The following is a 23,257-nucleotide window of genomic DNA, read 5'->3' on the forward strand; positions in this document are numbered from 1 at the left end:
CTGTGACTCTGACCCTTTCACCTTTCAATTCATTGGCCAGTTTTTGTTCATCTAAAGTTTTCAGAGTGTATTATACTCTTAAGAATCACACTTTTGTAAGTGTGTAAAAAAGCTTTTTGGAGATTGGACACTAGGACTTCAATAGTCATTTACGTGAGCTAACAACTTCCAAATAAGATATACAACACCATAAAAGTGTAACTATAATAACTGCATATGGCAATGACACATTTAAATACCTACAGCTTTCTGGCATTCCTTTGACAATTAACATCTCATCTCCTTAGTACAATAAACTTTGCCAGGCTCTGTTGAAAGCAACTTCTAACCACTTCACATCCAAAAAATTTTGACATACTGGTATTTTCTAAACCTGCAGCAATAAGAAAAGCATCAAACCAGATGAGAACATTTCTTTAATAAATTCTTTAAAAAAAGTAGTGACGAGTTGTTTCTCTACAGTATTTATTTCCAGTTTCCAAGTAGCATTTGAATTTAAATAGAAGAAGTCTCTAGGAGGTGAACATATGATAATGAAAAGTCATTATACAAAAGCTTTGCACAAAACATACTGAAATTACAGAGTAATGATCAAAATTAAGCAAGAGAAATATGATCCCAAACAAAATGTTCCATTTACTGAATAATTTCCATGGAGTTGTGCTTGTCAACTTCTGGAATATCTGTTAAGTGACGAAAAAAAGGACGACCATGAACACAGCCTTTATTTTCCTTTCCAAGCTGTTGCTTCATCCTGTAAATTGTGTTTTGTACATCTTCTTTTGACAAATGTAAGGGCAGCTGCCGAGCTAAACGTACTGCTTCTCCCTGTGGAAAGGAAAAACAAATCAAAACCCCAATAGTTTTAAAGTACCACTTTTTAAACACATTAACCTGGGGCTACCAGAAAGCAGGAATTAAGCACTCACTGTTTAAAGGTCACTGTTCTCTTTTCTGCTGATAAATATTCCGAACCCCAAAAACCCAAACGTAACTCTAAACATATCTTATTGGTCATTTGATGACACTTCTACAATGGAGTCACACACAGTCAGTCTCCTGGTCATGTTTGCACTCTTTTTCTTCTAGGGTCCACTTTTGCAAGATGCTTTGTGTTTCCCAGTATCTTATTTCTTGTTGGCACCAGTATCAGCTGAAGATGTTTACCAGTTCACAGGACACATTCTACATCACAAACTTCAGAACTAACATAAATGAAGTCAAACAGTCAGCTAAACAAAGTTTTAAAAATACTATAGTGAAATTTTAGATTAATGTTGTATTAACTATTGTCTATTGCATCCAGTTATCTCACAATACTACAAAGCACAATTACTGAATCACCTATCCTCAAAGAATCAAGCAACTTCAAAAAGAAGTTGTCAGTTTTTTTGTTTCCTCATCCAAGATGGGCCTTCCTGCCACTGCCTTCTCTTCTGTGCTTTCGTAATGTTGCCTAGACAGAAATGGATGTAGCATGCAATCTCCGTTCACATTGTACAAACCTGAAGCAGTGTTCATAACATTTTAATCTGAATCTTCTCATTTTGTTTGTCTGGGATTTTCTGCCACTCTTCCAAGTGGAAAAGAGATCACTGTGGACTATCCTCTACCTAGGAAGGCTGCTTCTTTAACCATTACCCTATTCTTTCTCCTGGGTCTACCAAAAGACCGCAAAAGTTGCAGACATGCTTCTGCTCAAACATGAAATTTATGATAAAAGTTGCAATTCTGAACATGAAAGTGAATGGTGTTTCCAGTGTTTACCCCCCAGAATGGTCAAAAAACTCAGTGCTTATTTTAAGTTTTTTTTTTTCATGACAGCAAGCCATATACTTCCCAGTTAATATGTATTTTCCAGCTACTGTTACTGCTGCACATGCATCTTCTTTCTAACAGTTCCTCACAGGATCAACATTGCTCTTAATAAGGCTTCCTTTGATAATCTCTTGATATATACCTTTACCTGTTTGTGTGTGTGTGTGTATATCTCTCTCTCTATATAAACCAACTCCATCCCACTCAGTCTGACTGATGGGTATTTGTAAGTGGAGGAAATAAAGGTTCTGCCTCCAAACCAAGTTACAAACCATTCCCGTCTCAACACTTAACTCATGCCTTCTTTAAGCTTCTTTCATGAGTGCACGAGAATGGTTCAGTAGTACACAACAGAGTCACTCGCTCCAAAGGCAGCTGTAAACTTACTAACCCCAAAAGACAGGGGAATATTTGTATAATACATGTTTAAAAGATAAAACACATATTCTGTGTAAATGCCTAGGTCCCATTTTGAAGTAGCCTGATTCAGGAAAGCGTGTTAGCAAATGCTTACGAAAGAGAGAGACTTAACATGTATTTTGGTAACCTTTTTGAACAGAGATCTTAAGAATTGGGATTAAAGATAGCATTAGTGAAACATCTAGACAAGAAGTGATAGAAAACTACGACTGTTAGTTGCTCGAGCTTTAACTAGTACCACATATGTTAGTTGTCTCTGAAACTTCACGCCCATTATTGTCTCCAGATGGATGATTTTATCTATTTGCATATCAAATATTAACAAGAGTCATTCCAGTTCCAACTGTTGCATAATAATTTCTGTAAGGAAACAGATTAAAGATTCTTTTACTCAAGTACCGTACTTCTGGCAACTAATAATGCTGGCTGCTTGTGAAGAACACATGGTTTCCTCTCTGGCAGTGGACTGCAGAACTTGGTCACTATTGCATTGAATACAGTGGACTTACGAGACTCTGTTGGTGGTCAGTATGTGCTTCCTTTAACCGCAGAAGTTATTGATGCTAACTAAATACAAGCATTTGCAGAGGTATATGGGGTTCGCTGTATATGAGACTTCATTTTTTACTTCAATGTCTTAATTCCAGTGACAGCTTGCTTTCTGGCAAAAAAAGTTTCCATTTGTCTCTCTCTGCCCTTTCTTTGAATGAATCATAGGAATTTTTCTTCTTTGAGTGGAAATGGTGCACTTTCTGAATTTTACAATGTACATCTCATTGACATTTACATGAGAATTAAGCTTCAATTAACGCCTACTTTTCACAAGCTATTACCTTAACTCATTTTATAATTTCTTCATAGATTTATTTATAAAGGAGTTAAATTTCGATGACTGTTCTGGATTCAACTGCCTTCTAGACTTTGTAAAGCAATTTTATGGCAGTTCTGTATTCTAACATGGAGAAATGCCTTTCTAGTCTGAAAACTGCCTATATAGAAACACTTTGTGAACATCAGCTTTCAGCATGTATTATATCACATTGGACAACTGGTTTTGGATATGTCTGACGGAAGTATTTTGGTAAGCAATGCAGAATCCATACACCTCAGAGAGGATATGACATTCGCCTTTTCAAAAGTAACTTCTATTTAGAACAGAACTACATTAATTAAAACAGAAAGCTGAAGAAAGATTTTCAAGCTGTTTTAAGGTTTTATGATAAGCTTAGCTGGCCAATACTTAAAAGCAAACTTCTGTCTTACCTCTAAGTAATTTACCACTTTGAGAGGCCTACATTCATATACTTCCTTTGCATTTCCATTAACTACTGCATTCAGAATTTCTTTCAAATCAGAAATACCGTAATATGGCAGACAATTTGCCATCCCTTCTATTTCCAGATGACTTTCTGCAGCTGAAGCACCTGAAAAATACAAAAACAAAACAGTAATTTATACACTGCTTTGATTTCTATTCTGGAGCAATTCAGAGAAAATTAAACTGATATAAAATCACTTAGTAAATTAATCTCACAAATTCAATAAAATTAGGAAACTTTTTTTGCTCCTCCCTTGGAGCGAAAAGCATTTATTTGTCCAACGTTTCATTGTGATGATGTGTGCCTATTCACATCACAAATGTCTCAGCTTATTTTAATTCAAATCCTAGCTGGCACTGTTTAAATGCTTAAAACATTTTGCAGCATTCCCAGTCTTGAGCACAGCTTTAATTAAAGCTTCTATGGCTTTAATTAAACATACATGAAATTAAAGTAGACGGTAGTAATAAAATACAATTTAGTTGGAAACAAATTAAAACAGAGTGTTGGCACTACTTCCTATGTAAGTTTTGGTTTAAACATCTGTAGAGTTCAAATGTTATCATAACAAATTCAGCTTCTACTGAAATAAAAAGCAGTTTTTTCTCCTATCACAGCAAGGAAGAACTCAAGCCCATATAACTAAACGCTCTGTGACAGACTTCATACTATCATGCATATGATATCACTGCTGCAGCAGGTACCACTCTGAATAGGAATGATGAATAAAACGTTTAAACAACCTTCCCAACAAAATACCTATTCAAACTTTGAGGTGTAAGAGGTTTCACTTCTTATTCACACTACTTGCAAAAAACTTGAATGAAGTCGCTACTGTACAGCTAACTTTTCTTCCACTCCCAGTCAGAAACAAGTTCTCTAGGGGTCAGGCTCACATATTCTCGTGCAGTCCTTCAGAGCTCCTCCTCTCATTCGTGTTGCGTGCACAGAAACCTCAACCCAACCTACATAGCTACCTTCCCTTTTCCTCCACTGCAAGTCTGAGAAGTAAAGAACTTCACGAGGAGAGCACAGAAGGATACAATTTGTAATGAAAATAAATCCACTCTTGTGTAATGGCCCCAGGTAGGATAAATTACATTCAGCCTGAGTCACGAATGGTTTTTGCAAAGTCAAAAAAGCTGGAGACAAATAGATTGCTACAAAGTGGATTAAGCTAACAAATTGTGATAATGTTCCTAATCCAAACGACAATGTGACAGATTTCAGAAGTGCGAGAAAATATATACACAATATAAGTTACCACAATGTACTTTCGTTAGCTAGTAGAATGAGACTGTTATCCATGACCAGGCACTGTTTATCTGACAGTCATTAAATAAGAGCATAGATGAACAGGAGAACTGTGCAGGTTGAAAATTTTTCTAAATATGGGTGTGTCACCAGGTAAATAATGCTGTTGGGCCTTTTTAAGCTTCGTGGCAAGAGATACTTTGACCAGAGTGGGAATTTGATATAGGGAACAGTCCCCCACCCCCCAAAAAATCACATAACCTCCTTCAGCTACATATTTAACACTGCTTTAAATTTGAAGCTTTACTTCCTTTTTCACTCAGCATTGTCTTCCTTCTCTTTTTCAAGCTGTCTTTCCCTAATCGTGGCCAGCAAAACCAGACATTTTTTATGTGCTGCTGAAGCCTGCAATCAGATTCAGCTTAAAGCAAAATGTTAAACTATCTGAAAGTTCGCCAGTTATTAAAGGTGAGATAACATGATGTACTATGCCAATATTTCCCAATGGGAAAGGCTGCCAGTAAGAGACAGGAGCAAAAGAGAAAGTCTGTTTTTAATCCCTGTCAGCTCTTTTCTCTTCACTTTTATCCCAATTTTGCTTTAACGAAAGACTAGATTGGAGTAACTGTTCCAGACCATTTGATTATGCTTCTTTCTCTCTAAAATAAGAGCTTAGTCTATTTGACAACCTTTCAATAATCACCTCTTTATACGCTACCAAAGAAGGACATATTGTTAAGTTTCAAGTGTTAAGATTTTCAGTTTAAAAACTTGTATTTCCAGTGCTTCGTTTTAAAATTTCATGACAGTGAGGTTCTGGATTTGCAAAACATTTCTTTTTTTTGCAATTCCAGTAAACCAATCATACATGCTTGCTAACGAGACTGCTAATGCTCAATACTAATAGCAATTCTCCTGTCTGCAAATTTTGACAGCCAGGTTTGACTTCACCATACTGCTCATTAATTTGAAAGTCAAAGGGGGCTTTAACATCAAACAATACAAATCCTGGCTAAGAGAAGTTTTCTTCTTTGGTATTTCTGTTTGTGTGTCATTCTCCTTTTCTGCTTACATTCTTTAGACTGCAAAGTAACCCATTGCATGCTGATTAACATATATTTATCTGCAAGTCTTTGCAGGAATTCCAATATTGGGAACACTTGATGATATAAGCAGATGTCCGAGCCTCAGTGTACTTGTAAATTTTTGACAAAATATACGTTAAGAGTTTTGAGTATTCAAACAGCAGTCTTCAAGCAGTTTCCATGGTAGTTTCTATGAAATGCTTTGCAACTTCCAAGGAAAATATTTCCGTGAACAAATAAACTAGCTTTCAATTGACTAAAAATGTGGATTTCTCATTGCTACAGATTTCCCCTTTCTCTTTCCAAACAAAGCATTCACAATCATCTTTGGATAATTCCTTCTTGATGGCCAGGAAAAACTGTTCTCTTCCAGCTGCCACCTAGATTAGGTGACACTATAAGACTATCTATCTTCCAGTCTATGGTCAAAATCAAACTGAAATTAAGTAGCAGCATGATTTTCCACTGGTCGATTACAAAACCTGAGGCAGCTTATATTACCAGGGAAGATGGGTTATTTACCTATTACTGCTCTTTGAGGCCTTGTAAGCACATTCTTTGTGCATAGTATGGTGGGTAACACATATTCTATCAGGCAGAGAATTCTACCCTAAAAGCCTGCCTTGAGGCATGGCCCAAGGCCCACCATATTGTTGCAAAAACAGGCAAGACACGTTCCTTGCTCTCAGTTCCCTTCCAGCCAAGAGTTCACGTCTCTCTCTAGGACTTTCACAAAGGCAAACAGACAGATGTGCAGTGAAGGTACATATAACAAACACATCTTAGGAAGAACTGGACGGAAAGTAATCCATCTTACTTCTTGAAATGCTTCTCTGTGTGTAGGGGTCATTGCAAGCTATACCCAGCAAACAAATGCCTGGCAGATCCCAGAATAGTGAGTTAAGTAAAAGCAAACAGACTGCTCTCCCAAAGGTAGCATCACTTGAAGCCTCAGTAAGGCCAGAACATGAGGGGGCGGGAGGGCAGTGGAAGACAGACTGGAGCTCAGCGTCACAGTTTTGCAAATCACAACAACTGGCACGTTCCACAAAGAAACCATTGATTTTGCCTAACTGACATACAGCAAGAAGCTTTTTCTGAGCTATTTCACAACATGTTTTTCACTGTCAGCTATCCAGAGAAAAATCTAGTTGAAAACTCCGTAGACTGCTGAGCAATCAAATAAAGAGAAACAAGGAGACATTACAAAAGATCTTAGTCTACCAAAACAAGAAGATAAGGTACATCCAAGATCTAGGATACTTGGAACAACTTTGGCTGCAGTCATACAGTCTTTGAACAATATGGAGAAAAGGTAAATTACATTCCTCTCTTACAACAAGAGAGCATTCAAAGGACAGACTTATCCTCAAATGAAACAATAGGCAAATAAGGCCTGAAACTCTCACGCTCTTCTGAAAATAACTATCCAAAGGCTGCATTTGTGAGTAAGGGAAACATTGCTGAAAGTCCAAACAGTTTTCCCACCAAAATGACAGAACAAGAACAAAACTCCGTGTGGAACTGAGTCCTTGTTAGGAAGAAAAGGCCTAATCAGACCTTTCAAAAACCTACTAGGAGTAGTGCATCTGGTGTCACATGGTTCAGAGTGAGGCATGTCCATGCTATGCCTGTAAGAAAGATTCCTGGTAGGTTATTAGAGTAACTAAAGTTCAGAACCACCCCACTAGCTAAAAGGTCCTGGCCATTAAAGAGTATAGTTGTATTTCTATGAATTCCAAGTGCTATGAGGGAATAAGATTCAATTTCCGAGTATTAATCCCGAGACCTGCCAAATTTAGTGCAAGAGTAATGAATTTTTTTTTTTTATCCTATGAGAGAAGTTGTCCCTTACAGACAAGTCATCCAAATAAGGAAAAACCAATGTTACATGGGGTTTTTGTTTCAAGTAAGAAACTATCAGAATCAAAATCTTTATAAAAAGTTCCTCTGCGCCATAAGTTGCCAAAAGGTAGGAATTTAAACTGCGCAGCATCATCTTTAACAAAGACCAGTTGAGATGCAAGCCCAACGCAACAAGGGAATTACCAAAGCCACCTTCCAAATTAAGGCAGCCGTTCAGATTTTCTTGTTATTAAATAGTCAGTCAGTCCTGTAAAACACCCGCCACACCAAGAGGAAATAAGGAATGAATCTATGGTCCTATATTCAAGTCATTATATTCACCTAGGAAACAGTCTAGTGAGGTGCTCAATATGAAAGCAAGAGGTTCTGCGTTCCAAATTAGTATCTGAGTATTATGAGTAGACTTAATATATGATAATGGGCAGCAATACTCAGGGTCCTTCTCTTCCCCTTTGGTGGAATATGTGTGGAGATTTAAACAAATAATCAATGCAACCTACTAAACTGATTACCATGGGTCAAGGAAAGCCTCTTCTTCTGCAGCCAAAACTGCCAAACATTGAATTGGAGCAGCTAAGTTTCCTTTGTTCTTGTTTTGGAAGGTATCTTAGAGCTACCAATGCCACTGTAGACTTATCCACATGGACCAACAGAAAGGCTTGTTATTTTGCAAGAAGAAATTACCAGAAATACCACTTTCACATTCAAATTCAAAACTAAAGAAACGGAACCTTTGCTTGTGACATAAAAGAGGATGTCCCTGTCAGAAAAACGAAATTTTCTACTACAGAAAATAAAACTCTTAACTCAGGATGAAAAGAGAAGCCATGCACTAGTGGCTATTAATAAGAAATCAACCAGCAGTCAGAAAGGGACATCTAATATGACCATGTCAGGGTTGAAGTCCCAAAGGAAAGTATAGACCTTCAAATATACTACAGTCAACCTTGACAGCAAGAAAGAGTTGATAGTTCAGTTGAGAAACAGCAAATACTAGGACTGATTCAATTCACCCAAAAAGTTAGGAAAAACGAGTTATAAAGGTACGTGCACAGAGAATGGGGTTCAGGTGTGCTCCTATGGATGCTGCTAAGGTGAAACTCTCCAACTACTGTGGGTTAAGTGCACATTTGCATCCTGGACACCCCTCCACAGCAAGCTGGGACTTTATCACCTACCATGCAAAGTGGCAACCCCTGTCCCAAAAATTAACAATATATCCTGAAGAAACAAAACTTTTCTGAGGCAACTTCTAGTTCAACATCTGAATGCCCCCCTTTCAGGCTATGTCTGAGTAGACACTGAATTCAGACAGCAAACAAAAAAAAAATGCTTCTATAAAGGACAGTGAAGAATGTTTTATGAGGCAAACTTGGTTCTCTCAAAGTTGAGAAATCCTATAGACTACTCAGGTGTAAGTGGGACAAATCACTCCTGGTCTGCAGGTCACCGTAAAGATTATACAACAAGAATCTACAAAATAAAGAACCTCAAACCGCATAGTGAAATTCCCAGAGAAGGGTATGTAAGGAGTGTTAACAATTAATACCTGTGTTTCTGAAAATCAGCTTTAATAAGTATTTGTAGAAGATAGTAGCGTATTTGTAGAAGATAATAGCACATTTGTAGAAGATAGCATATTTCAGGGATGAGTTTAAGAAAAAAAGAAAAAGGAACAACTGATGAAGTATTAAGTAAAAATCCTTGGGTCAGTTGGAAAAAAGGCTGGGAGAAATTCCATTTGTTTGCTGGTATTTCTACCTTCATCTGCAATGGTATGCTCTTTTAATAACAGAGGCTCTAACTGCTGTAATGTCATCAGCAGAACCTTATAAACATGACTGACAAGCCTCAGATGTTATTAACGTTTCATTCAAGTAGTTAAAATATAAGCCTGAATTAAGAACTGAATTAGATTCCCATTCTTCATATGGACTGGCCGTATGGTACTGATCAAGTCCATGACCTAGGTTTGTTGACCTGTATAGTGCATATAAAGCACTTTTACTTTCACTAACTGTAAACCAAATAAGAACAGTTTCCTCACGAGATTTCATTTCCTTAATTTTACATACTTAGGAACACAGGATTGGAAGACTATTACTACTTCCTGGTTACTGTGTCGAGTCCCTTGCTGTTATATTGTACAATTCTGCTCTTAAACTAATTGAGCTATCTTAAAGCTAGTTTCCCATCTCCAGTACCACAAGATCGGTCAACAACTCTCCTCCGTTGTTGCCTAGAAACTGTCTTCAAATTTTCACATTCAATTTATTCACATCCACTTTACATGAATTAGATTTTGAGCAAACTTACAGTATGAGGAAGTGGGGGGGGAAGGTATATGAGCAAAAAGGCTAAGCAACAATCCCTTTCTCCCATATTTGTCTAGAGACATATCATAGACCTTCTCAGCTTTTGATTTGCTAGACTGAATAAACCTTTTACGAGCTGCCTCTTACACTATGTGTTTTATTTATATTTATTCTCCTAAAATTATTACCATGAACACCTCTTCTACAAAGTTTTTGCTATTTATGTAGGGATTTAGCCAGTCAGAAAGAAGTCTCCTTGTTTTTGCTGTGCATGATTCAGTGAAGAAAACAGCTTAGGCTCCGTTCTTCCCATGAGCCAGCCTCTGAGTGAAGGAGTTGCTCTACATCCCTTTTTTGTACCTACCCTTAAAAGATCCCATATGTTACAGTAGATCTGTCATCACTGTACATATGTGGGGATCTGTAACACATGAAGCTATAGCATTTCTAACAGCTCTTATAGTGAACCTTTTCTCTGAGCTGCCAGCTAGGTACTACCCCCAAAGATGTTTGCTTTTCTTGGAATTCTGCTAGAGAAATCCTGATCCGCAGAACCGATCCTCGGTGGGTTGCCCCTGGGTTTCCAACAGCATCCCTATAAGTCGTTCTTCAGAAAAATGTATAAACATATGATCTCTCTTGCTAAGGTAAAAGGATCTTATATGAAACAGATTTGTTCTGTGATCAACGTAGAGGCATTGAAAAGTAGGCTGTCTCAAAAAAAAGTTCAGATCGGACTCTGTCAAAAGGTGTGATGGTGATGCTGTCACCCTCTCTTTACTGGCCGCTTTGGGCTCTGTGTTATAACTCTGATATGAAAGTAAGTCAATAACCAGATCCAGCTCCTTACTGGACCTCCTCAACTGCTCAATAGCAGAGGAGTATCCAGCTAAAGCACGTAGTCGCAGAAGCTTCTGTAAGTAAGTACCACCTTGGAAGAAGCTGCCAGGACTAAGGAATTCTCATCAGTTTAATTTAAATTCTGTCACAATGGCAATTAAAGATATCGACATCCAGCATTTTGAGAAAAGAAAAAATAAAAGTCAGGCAAACGTGGATTTCAGAGCATTCTTTGAAATACTATTGAAGTTTTCTGTTCAGTTATCAGTTTCCATTACTCAATGTTCTATGTAGAAGATTACATTCTTTACCAAGTAATAACATCTCAATGTTAAGGAAAGAAGAATGTTAGTGCTTTAAATGATAAGGTGATGTAGAATAACATGATCTTCATTAACAATCATTTAAATCGTTAAATCAGAAGAAACAAGCCCCAATCTGACTAAAACATTTTAAAACCATCATACCTTCTATCACTTTTATCTTGAATCCATTTGCTACAAGCCTTGGATCTGACAAATAACCTGATCCATTGAAGCTCTGGTAATCCTTCTGCATTTTATAAAGAGCAGCCATATACTGAGATCCACCAATAAGACTGGAAAAAAAAAATATCCCCAAAGTGTTAGAAACCAAAATCATTAAATGTGAAAATTAAAACTGTGAGAAAAATAAGAAAAAAGTAGTAAGTGATGAGAAGTGATCAAGATTTTTAAAAGTATTCTGAAAAAGCAATTTGTTTAAAGAAACAAAATCACAACTATCCACGTATCTTAAAGAGTGACCAAGTTTAGGCATATAATAATAATTACATCAGGCATTCCTTAATCCATGGGGGAAAGTTAGAGTGAAGTCGTGAAAATGTGGAGCATTTAATTTTCTTCTGGAGGAAGAAGTTTGTCTTCACTGCATTACCAATGAAACTGGTCAAAATTCATACTTATTTCAACTGGAGTATGACCAAACCTGCTCATTACTGTAAGGTAAAAGTATACAAAACAAAAATCTGTTCTTACAGATAAATAAATGCACAATTAATCACAGAATTAGCAAACAGGGCCTTACCAGAGTTTACTGTAAATAATTATCAAATGATACTTGAAGTAACAAACAAATTTTTGCTCAATTGTACTATACCTGTCCGTTAACACAATTGGCTTGTCCAGTTTCTCTACTGGAAGCTTATGATTCATCAGTAATCTTTGACGTAGCAGGGCTTCTTCCAATCTATATGGATTCAGCAACATTAGCTTTTTTTCAGTAGCAAATATCCAGACATCAGGAAAACTCTGACGACGGATGAGGAAAAGTTCATGTTCATCTGAATCATTTTTCTCGTGTCTCTGAAGCTGATGTCTACAGGAACTCAGAGAAAAAGGCACTGTCACAGTTTTCGTAGACTGTTCAGGTTTCCGCTTCTTTTCAATTTGAGCATGAAATATCTTGTCAAGCTTCTGCTGGTCGGATGGGGAAGTCTTCAGCTTGGATTTCTGTTTTTCTGCCTCCTTTGTTGGTCGGTGCACTGTCTGTCCCATAGCTTTCTTGACCTCTCTGTTGTACCGTTCCACGTCTTTAGCAGCTTTTATTTCATAACTTAAAAGAGAAAACAAACCAGTAGCATAATCAGATAAAAAACCCCAAACCCCAACTCCTAACATACTAAAACAAAAGGCAAGGTAACCATTTCAACAGACAAGAACAACTCCCATGGTTCATTCAAGTAGCCACATCAATATGCTTTCCACTATGACGGAAGGACATTGGGGACTGTGCCCATATTACATTACCCTTTGAAGACGATAAGTTGGAAATTTTCCTTCATTGTGACAGCCAGCAAAACCTGAATTGCTGAAGGGGGAGGAGTAGACTGCATCATACGAAGAGCTACAGCAAATTGCTTTTGACCTCAGTCCTAAAGACTATGTTTAACCCTAATTCGCAATCAGATATATAGTTTTGGAAGAAGTTTTGTCACAGGCACATCCAGCCCAATTCACAAAGTCATTTTGAGCTCTACAGACTTGAAGGGTTAGGTAAGAGTTTGAAGTCTAAATAACTTCATAAGGCTGAGGCTTTACTTAATATAAAGAAGTACATTTGATTTCAAATGGCTTAAAATTAGCCACATAAATAAAAAGTGTGAGAATACAGAATAGATACGATTATCACAGAATTCTCTAACTAATAAACTTACAGATTTTTCAAAAAGTACTCAGTAACGAACTACTCCTAAATGCTGTCTAAATGGTTAAAACATTACTACATACTAAATCTCTACAACCTGAATGGATTCTTAATGACTTTACAAATGTCAGGAAGATAGCTAAACTTTTATAGATGCCAGGTTTATACTTGCCTACTGCACATGAATCTTACTTTTTTGAAGGCCAAAGGAGGGATTTGCTGAACTCCCTCTTTTTGCCCTTATTTGATATTCTGATTTCTAGCAGGTAATTCAAACCGGTCCAATCTTCAATAAAAAAAAGTAGTACTATCATATGTAAGCATTGCAAATAAGTATTTTAGCTGGTCATATTTATTTATTGCTACTTGCTGGAACAGTTTGATTCAATTATGTGTATGCATGCTGGAAAATTAAGGTCAACAAAAAGGTCACCATTTGCAATTAATTATGATGTGCTAGCATTCACATATGGTACCAATATTTAGTTAACTAAAAAAGTCAGCTTAAATAGTTTCTTGCAATAAATCATGTCCTAGAAAATATGGAGTAAATGTTAAGATAAAAAACATCTGCTCCTTTTAAAATGAATGGATGAAATCACTTGAACAGAAATTTTTTTATCCCAAATACATTTATAGCTTTGACCAGATCAATAAATACTTTGCTTTGAATAGACACAATTGTAACCCAGGAGAATATTTAACTATAAGAGAACTGAGCTTTCAGTTATATACACCGATATATACACTTTCAGTTATTATACACTGATAATCCAAAACAAAAGCACTTCCAAAGAAAGTCCAACTTGCTTGTCATTTTAGGCTACCATCAGAAAAATTCTAGCCTTACAAGCTTTGATTGTGAGGGTTTTGCAAATTTATATACATCACAATCAGTGAGTTGCTCAGAAACAAAGAAAACAGCAAGTTTACAAACTACAAGGGAACACCCTTGCCTTTCCAAATATCTTTCCACAGAGTCAAGTATAATCAACAAGTGCTAGAAGAACAGTTTCTTCTCTGTTTTGTGAATTAAGACTGTAAATTTAGGATCCTTTCCTGAAGCTCCAAAACCTAAAGCCAAGGAAATTTGCAAACCTGGGTGTAAGGAGGGAAGTGGAAGACTAGAATGAAGTCTAGTTTCAAAGGCAGCTTTATTTTAACTAGAAAAATGGATCCACGATTTATTATTCTCCCCTTGTGTCTGAAACCCAAATGAAATATTTAGCATACAACAAAAGTCTTCTTATATAAGGTCTCTCAGACCTTATAAGACAAATAATCTGAATTTGACTATTTGGAGAAGACTCTGACTGGAAATGGCCACTTCTGTAGATTCATACGTGTCCAGAATAGAGAGACATCCCATTCTGAATGTAAGACGTCTCAGCATCAGCCTCTTCACATAATGAAACCAGAACAACTCAAACTATCACCATGAGTAAGTATTACACTCTACTTCTTCGTTTCCTTCCTTTGTGAAGGGGAAAATAAAAAAAAGCTTTTAATTGCCCATATCAGCTTTTCAGAGTCTTCTGAAATGCATAGGTCACTGTTTCCTACGAGTGGACAACATGGACTTACTATTATCAAGCACTGCAACAGGCTGCCCAGGGAAGTGGTTGAGTCACCATCCCTGCAGGTATTTAAAAGACGTGTATACGTGGCAGTTAGGGACATGGTTTAGTGGTGGACTTGGCAGTATTAGGTTTATGGTTGGACTCAATGATCTTAAAGGTCTTTTCCAATCTATTCTACTATGACTAAACAGATGCTGGCGACAAGCAACAGTATGGAAGGATTGATAGCAATTATTAACATGATTAATAATCATGATTAATATCTGGCAGTTAATATCTGGCATGATTAATATCAGATTAATATCTCCATATGAATGGAGCTGGCTAGAGATACGATGGATGGCTGATGATGGTACCACCAAATGATGTTAACTAAAAGGTCAAAATACAGTAAAAAAGAATTCTTCTGGAATTGCTAAGCAAGCATATTTACCCCAATGTAAAGGAGTTGCAAATAATGCACACACACACAGACACACACAAGCCATGAGATGCGTGGAAAGTTTATCAGGCAATAAAAAGCTACCACACATGAGCTAGTTATTACTACTAGCCACTACTGACTGTCTATGTGCGTGCTCTTACCTGCCAACAGACAGCAAAGGCCACGCTACCTGAAATAATGTTTCTCCCACGGTACAAATATACTCATGAAGAATTACTGTAGAGTGCTGACAAGGTAATTTGTTAGCCCCATGATAATGTGTGTGTAGCTCTGAACCTTTCCTACACCTTCAGGATAACTACTGCTGCCACTGTCACAGCACTTGGAGGGACTTCTCCCACTCCTACCTGAGCCTGATAGGCAAGAAATATCAAGGTCAGAAACATACGCAAGCTGTATTAAGAAAGAGCAGAGTGAGTGCAAGAAATTAAATCCTGGCTTTGCAAAGCAGGGGGATATGCGATGCTGCCAATATGGACATGCATGGAAGCTTTCCTCTTCTATTATAACCTAAAGACCATAACATTTTACATTCCGGTTGAGTAATAAATGCTGGCTTGTTTTGAAAAGGCTATCCTATGTCACTACGAGACATCTGTTGGCTGTACTGCTCCCAAAAGGGATTTAAACTCATTTAGACCTGCTGGAGGAGCCACAGAGAGAAACAGAGATGCTGAAGCCAAGCACAACCACTGTAACATAAACACGTGACACTATCACAGAAGGATGGAGGACTAGAGCCCCGGAAAAGTGGTGTCTTGCCAGCAAGGTTGCGTGAAGGTATAGAGTGCTCAATAGAACTGTGGCACTTTGGCTGCCCTGTTGTATATACATTTGCTGTTACCTCTAGGTGGCCCAATTTATCCAGAGTATCTGGTAGGCAAGACTTAGACGTATAACGGTTCTTCTGGATTGCTGCCTTGGAGGAAAAGATGTCACATATCTCTTCCTATTTGTTATTTTCTGAGGGAATTTTAAAACATTAAAAGTGGAAAAGAGGTACGCCAAAGCTGAAATGTATGAATACAATTAGTGGTAAATTTTTCATTCACTTCAACATCCACTGGACCACTCTGCGTTCATTCCCACATATAAGGAAAACTTCATTACCAGAGAGGTCTCCTTCCTGAACTAATACAAAGTTAATCTGTAGGCACACTTTTAAACATAACAGTTGTACCAGGAAAGCAACCATGAAATCTCAAAAGCTAAAGCAGAGCAAATTAAAATTTTCTGAAACAGCTGGCAGAACCTTTTGTTTCATTTCATTAAAAGCATGACTATAATCGGAGTAGATTTCTACTATTACATTAATATTTCTGCTAATGCAGAGATGGACAAAACACTTTCTCACATGTATGGTTTTGTGATCATGGCATGTTGCTTGCTTAGTGAGCCTTAAATTAGGTAAATCAGAAGCTAGATAAAAAGGTTTTACTTAACTCTGATATAGCTGGTGGTCAGAACAATGCAGGTGTTTTCAAACAAAGTCGAGAAGTCAAGGAAAAAACAGATATATTAACAGTAATTCACTAGGTATAGCTTCTCTTTCTTACCATTCTCCTAATCGAATCTCTCATTAGTGTTAAAATTACACTGTTTTGGCTAGTATCATTTCCTTTTCAGTGGTCTTTCTTAATTCCCTCTCCTTGCTTCCGTAACATGAAGAAAACACATTTTCACAACACTTCCAATGAGTTTGTTCTTCAGAATCAAAATTTCATTTCCCAAACTTGCTGCTACAAATCACAATACACATTCAAATCATTACATGTAAAACTATTGAAGAACTACTTCTATTTTCCTCATTTGTGTGACGCCCTACGATGTTTTACATTTTATAAAATTACAAACACAAAGTAGAAGGTTTGGGTTTTTTTTAAAAAACTGTCTTAGAACATCTCAAAATCTGTTATTCTAATTAATCTTTTACCATAACAGAAGTTCCACATAAAGGACAACATATACCTAATATTTTAACTAATCCAACCCCTGCCCCAAATTAGGCTAAAATATTTCCCTTACTTGGAGATGGATTTCCTTTTAGAAAAATATGGAATTTAGCTATTCAGATTGTAATCTAAAAAAAGATTTGGTTTTGATTGAAACAGATTAAAATTCAAACTGTACTATCCTCTCTGAACCAGCACTGGAATAGCTGTTTAAGGGAAAAAGAGATTCCTGTGTCATTTGATTGGGTTTTATAAATACAATTCTGAGGCAGCCTGGGTTGGGATATGTACTAAATTGAGAGGAAAGGAGTTTACCAAATGTTCGAGTACTAAAGATCCTGAAAAAGAATTCTCACTTTGTAGCAATAAAAAAAAAAAACTTGTTGGCTGGAAAAAGCTCTGGAGGAACTATACGGTGCCTTGTCCATAACCATGCTGGTTTTCATTGACAGTGATCGGGAGTATATACAGGCAGCCCTTAGAAAACAGAAGTTTGTAGGATTAAAACAGTATATTTTCTTGCTTGTTATCTCTAAATAACAATGCAGCAAAACTATCCCTACCTAACTGCTGCATGGCACAGTGGCAAAATGAGTAACTCAAATCAACAGTGCACATACGCACACAGCAAAAGATGACAACTCACAATATCGATGCTGATCTTGAAAAGCCAAAAATCACTTTCTATTCTATTGTTTCATAAATAACTGGCAAGTTATAATTTTTTTAATTCACTACAGGTGACCCATTGGTAACTACCAGATTTAGAAGCAAGACAGCCTGAAAACTTACTTTTTTTTTTCCTCTTCATTCAAATTCTTCCACTGCTCTTCAATTTTCAGCAGGATGTCCTCCATGCTGGTCTTTGGATTATCAGTTATCAATTTTGGACGACATTCTTGAGTGAAAAATCCAATTGCAGACTTTGGTTTCCTTATTATTCTACTACTAATTAAGTCATAAGCCGTCACATGCCCGAATTTATCACTTATCACATTTCTTTTCTTTATGCTTTGATTTGAGATTTGTGGATCATTGCTTTGTTCACCAGTATGTTCATTTTGCTTATTAATTGTTCCTCCAACTTCAGGAATCAAAATCTTAACAGGTTCCAGGTTGTCTCCTAGATGGTTTTTAAATCCACTTCCCATACTCCAATTATCAGCAGAGATTTCAGGTAAGTCTTTAGGGACTAAGGCGTCCTCATTTTTTTCTATTTCGTCAATATTATCAGAACTCAAAAGATGCTCATCGGCTTTTTTAGACTTGGGGTCCACGGGAACACTGTTACTTTGAATATCGGTCATATTCTGTCCATTCTGTTCCTTCTCACACAATAAATTTAAGGAACTGTCTGGAAAGGCATCACTCTTAGAAACTTCTTTTTTGTCCAAGCGACTACGTACATTATCACCACAGAACGTCTGATGATTTAAGCAGATCTCTGTGTTTTTTCCTACTTGACAGTTTTGCACATCATTGCTGAACGAAAGGAATGAAGTACGAGCATGTAGATCATCGTTTCCAGATGGTCCCATTTCATTAACAACCACATCTGTTTGTTCTGTTCTATGAACAAACATGTCTTCTGAGGTAACATCTGTTTTATTACTTTCACCAGGGACTGTAGCAGGTAGTGGCCCATACAGTGATTTCAACACATTTTCAACAGCAAGTAAGACAGATTCCTGGAAAAAAGAAAAAAACAACAGAAAAGCCACACACACAAGCACACCTGTAAATGTAACTGACAGATATTGAGACTATAGAACAATAAGCAAAGTGATCTTATTCAGAACATTTTTCAGGCAAATCTGGACAGATTATTGCATTTCAGTTGTTCACACATGCTTAAAAAGACTCTGAACTGGACGCCTTTAGCCTCAAACATTTTGTGATAGGTATTCTGCTTCAATGTTTTACTCTGATAGCAAAAAAGCGATTAATTGCTTCCTTTATAACAGGGTACTGACTGCTTAAACCAGTACCAGGGAAAACTATTCCCACCTAATATGGAGTTAGAAGCTTATAGTTAAGACAGATGTACCAGCAACATCCCATTTCATGTAAGCGTGTTTGTGTAGGTGCTTTTAAGGTGCATGCTTCCAAGACAGCTTTGCACCAAATGATGGAAATGAAAAAGAAAAAAAGAAGAAAACCCCACAAAATTAAAAAAAAGAAAAAAGAAAAAACAACCCTTTTTCTAATACCAAAGGAAAGTTTTAAACTAGATCAAATGTGAGAATGCTGTGTTAATTTTTATACAAGTGACACAGGCAGTACATTTACAAGATTAACATAGACAAAACCAAAAACTTTCAGTGAAGAAGAGATTGAAGTACTAGTGTGACTACCTACATTCACTTTGAATAACCACCTTGCCTATGTAGCCGCCTTAATTTCTGCGGCACTGTTTTTTGTATGAAGTGCTAATAAGTGCAAGTGACTTTATTTATCACTACACAGCCTCTAAAGCATGCGCATATATGGTCTAAATTTCAGGTCTTGATAGTATGGACAGGATATCCTAAAACTTAAGTGATGTCAACAATAATCTATGCACATGATAGCAAAATATTGCTTTGACCAGAAATCAACTCCTCCCTCCCGCCCCACTTAATGTATGTGGCGTTTTAAAAGGGATGACTTAGTGTAATTGTGAAGCTAAGCATGAGATTTATGTAGGGACACACATCATAATTCCATTTAGCTTCTCTCACTATAAAGCCATCTGAAAACCAAGCGGTATACACATATATCTGACAGTGTAAAAATGATCTTTGAAATCAACTGGGAAATTAATTTTCAATAATCCTCCACTGAGCCTGTTCAATACTTTTCAAACAAAACAGTCCTGTGATAAAGGTAAGCTATCATGTTAACTAAAAAAAAAAACAGTGGCACTGTTTACCTTCAAACATTTCAGTAGTCCCAGAAGCCCTTATTATGCTTGCATAAGTAAAAGGCTGACAACTCAAAAACAGATTAAAACCTTAGTTACCTTATAATGCAGTAAAACTTGCGTTTTATCAGGTGTTAAATTCACATCCACAGCAGAGGCAGGTACAGTAATATTCAAAAAGAAAACAGGATATAAACGAGTACAGTCCTTGTGCGTCACCAGACTGTAGTACTGTCGAATTAACTACAGATTGATTTAATAAAGAGATGTCAGTAAAGGCAATAAAATAGACACAAAGGCACAGAGACAAAATTTGACATTATAAAAGTGTAACTGGTTTGTTGGGGTTTTCTTTTGAAGTTAAAAGAATGCTAAAAAGGTCCTCGTGGGTATACATATATGCTGGAATAATCACCAAAAGGAGAGTTTATTGGTGGTTTCCAAGTCATCACAGCTAAATTAAAACAAAACAAAAAAAAGAACCAATTTCCAAGACACTAATGGTAGCTACTTTGACCTTCTGAATTAATATAGTGATCACACTTGGAAGAAAAGATGATATGCCCAAACTGGACTGCAACTCCAATACTTACTTCCTCAATCAACACAAATATATTATTTGCTTTTTAAAGAAAATCTACTTATATACCATGCAACTACACTGCTGTCTCTTTCAGCCAAACTAAAGTCTGTTTGAGAAAGTAGCACTTGCACCACAGACCTGCCCTTTTCCCAGAACAGGATTAATTTGTTCCTTTTATTAACCCAATTATAAATCTACAGCTTTTCTCAAACTCTGCTTGCCCTTACTATTTTCTCTATAATCCTCCCAAAAACTTCTCCAAAAGACTACAAAATTATTTAGTTGTTTCAGAATTTTGGTCTCATTAACTGGAAGGATCAAATTAAGATCCTTGCATTTCCCTGTATCAGGGATCCTTCAACAGACATACATACTGGAGAAAAGAATGTTAACGAGACAAAAACAAATTGAAAGTGTAAAAAATGAAGAGCCGCTGCAGATTAGATTTTAATTTTTTAATTAATTTTTAATTCTTAGATATTGTTTAAATAACAGTAAACTTATTTAAATATTTTCAAGTTATTTTAACCTTAATATTCCCACAGTCTGTCCTCAGCTGGCACTGAACTGTAGTAATAAGATGTCCAGCAGCACTTCTTCCCCATACATAGCATGGACATAGAAGTAAGTCATCTATAGCTTGTTTTCCAAACCCATCAAAACGTATTCTTACAGATGTATGGTTATTCTCACTTGGCCAAAAAAAACCCAAAACTAAAAAATTGGACAAAAAAAAAAGGCAGTGGAAGACTATCACTTGCACTACTACAATAAGAGCCCTAAACGAAGGGCAACGTACGTTTACTTTGTATGATAGTACTCTGAATCCCACCTTGAATCTCAGCCTCCATGCTCTGGTTAAAAGCTGAATCTGCCATGGGATTCAAGCTGAGCTTTGAACTCCCGGAAGAACCAGGCACATCAAATACTGCGTGGAGATGGATTAGCCTTATTTGGCACTTAACGTACCAACACAAGTTCAGAGTTTACATCTACGAAGTTTCGCCTGCCAACTGAAAACTACTTCATTGTCTCCACTTTAAAACCTACGTGTACACTTCGGCATGAACGTGATTTTCTTTTCTAGGGAGGGTAAGGATTAGGACAGCAAGGCTGCTCCAAGTGAGGTGCTGCAAGGTTCAGCAGTGTGAGAAACCCAAGAGTATCAAATTCTGCCTACACAATGCCTAGCTGTAGCCAATGCTGCTGCACTATCACTTTCATTTTTATCCAATGCATACACAAATTTAAAGGGAAAGTATATGTATTTGCTTGATAAGCCCAAAGCAAGAAGTGGACAAAATCAAAACTTTATTTTCTCTTACAAGAAACTACATAAAGTTCCCTCATGGAAAACTGCACAGGTGTATTTCTGCAGGCTAATACAAGGAAAGAATCAACTATTCTGGTCTCTTACATAGAGTATCTGAAATGACATTTTTTTAAACAGCCATAAACATAACTTCCAGCTCTGTGGTCGTAAGTAACTGCAGCAAAGGGAACAGAACTGAGGCACCAGGAGCATCAGACTTGTGGAAGAGGTTTCTGTTGTAAATGCTAGTATCTTCACCTGTAATACTCTAGTTATTTTATGTGGGAGAAAGGCTGTAGATTGCATAGGGGTGTCTGTCCTCAAAGAAGTTATGTTTCTATTCCTTGAATAAAAGGCTAGAGGACCTTACCTTCAGTATTTCCTTCTGATGAACTGGACGATTATTTATAAAAATGAAACTCCTTTCTGAACTTGAAAGGCTTGTCAAAGAAGTGTCTGACTCAGCTTTTGGGAGAAATCCAGAAAGATTTATCTGCCGTGATAAAACAAATACAGCGCAAAAGTTTTTTAAAGAGAACCCCAAAAAGGTTTTTTTAGGGGCGAGATATTAAAATGAAATTGTACAGGAGTCCAAGTCATTCAAACACATGCACTGCTTCTTGAAAGTTATGATACAAAAAATAAAAGCACTTAAAGAAAAAAAAAAAGAGGTTGAGAAAGATGGGTTTGTATCTATTTTTCTCGATCAATTTATTGAGAAATTTCTCATTTGGACTGCCAGTTGCACCAGGTTGCTGTCTGCAGCTGAGGGCTGCGGAGAACAACGCCAGTCAGCTTTAGGCTTGCTGACTGTAGGGTTGCCAACTTAACCCCTGTACAAGCTAAAGGCATGCACTGCTGCCCGACCTGGCAAAGGCAGTCGTGAGTTACCCCTACTGGGAAAGCCCAAAACACATAAACCCTCCCTTTCTACATGCAGGGCACCTTAAATAGCCTGTCATAGGGCATTTATTCAGGGCACCTAAATTTACCTACGCCACCTGTATCCAAATCATCTGACTCTCAAGAGTGCTGAGCACCCACGATTCACAGACCGCAGCAGAACCTGTGAGCACGCAGCACCGCCAAGGAGCCTCGGAAAATCACACGATTAGAGTACCTAACATTAACTCCAAGTTTTAAGATTCTTCTGTTGAGAGTCTTCAGCTTAGATTTTTTTAGGTTAAAATGAGGCCGATGACTTGTGCTGCCTGTCCCATCACCTCCCCCTCTTCCCCACCAAGCAACTTTGAAACTGTTGGATAGATTTCAATTCAATCTGATGAAGAAGCAGAAATCCCAAAGATATTGTATTTCCACAATTTCTGTGATAACTGACAGCTGTTTGGAGAGGAGAGCCTCAAGATAATGACCTTACTGAG

At 37.1% G+C, this 23,257-nt stretch overlaps 1 protein-coding gene across 7 annotated transcripts in view; it reads right to left on the minus strand.

The window, feature by feature from the left end:
* Positions 1-398: 398 nt before the first annotated feature.
* PMS1 (PMS1 homolog 1, mismatch repair system component) overlaps positions 399-23,257 on the minus strand; it is a 48,675-nt gene continuing 25,816 nt past the window's right edge. For 3 of the 7 annotated variants that reach the window (XM_075153660.1, XM_075153662.1, XM_075153661.1), the window contains exons 7-13: positions 22,246-22,368; positions 20,080-20,223; positions 17,871-18,766; positions 12,055-12,510; positions 11,385-11,515; positions 3,502-3,662; positions 399-828 (exon numbers count right to left, since the gene is read on the minus strand). In XM_075153660.1, the coding sequence (XP_075009761.1) occupies positions 637-828; positions 3,502-3,662; positions 11,385-11,515; positions 12,055-12,510; positions 17,871-18,766; positions 20,080-20,223; positions 22,246-22,368 (2,103 nt within the window). In that variant the 3' untranslated portion in view covers positions 399-636. Of the gene's footprint in view, positions 829-3,501; positions 3,663-7,471; positions 7,528-7,945; positions 8,010-11,384; positions 11,516-12,054; positions 12,511-17,870; positions 18,767-20,079; positions 20,224-22,245; positions 22,369-23,257 lie in introns of those variants that run through there. The other 4 variants (XR_012674160.1, XM_075153665.1, XM_075153664.1 and 1 more) reach the window with 4 other exon arrangements.

This window comes from Calonectris borealis, chromosome 6 (genome assembly GCF_964195595.1).
Source record: "Calonectris borealis chromosome 6, bCalBor7.hap1.2, whole genome shotgun sequence".
Lineage (NCBI taxonomy): Eukaryota > Metazoa > Chordata > Aves > Procellariiformes > Procellariidae > Calonectris > Calonectris borealis.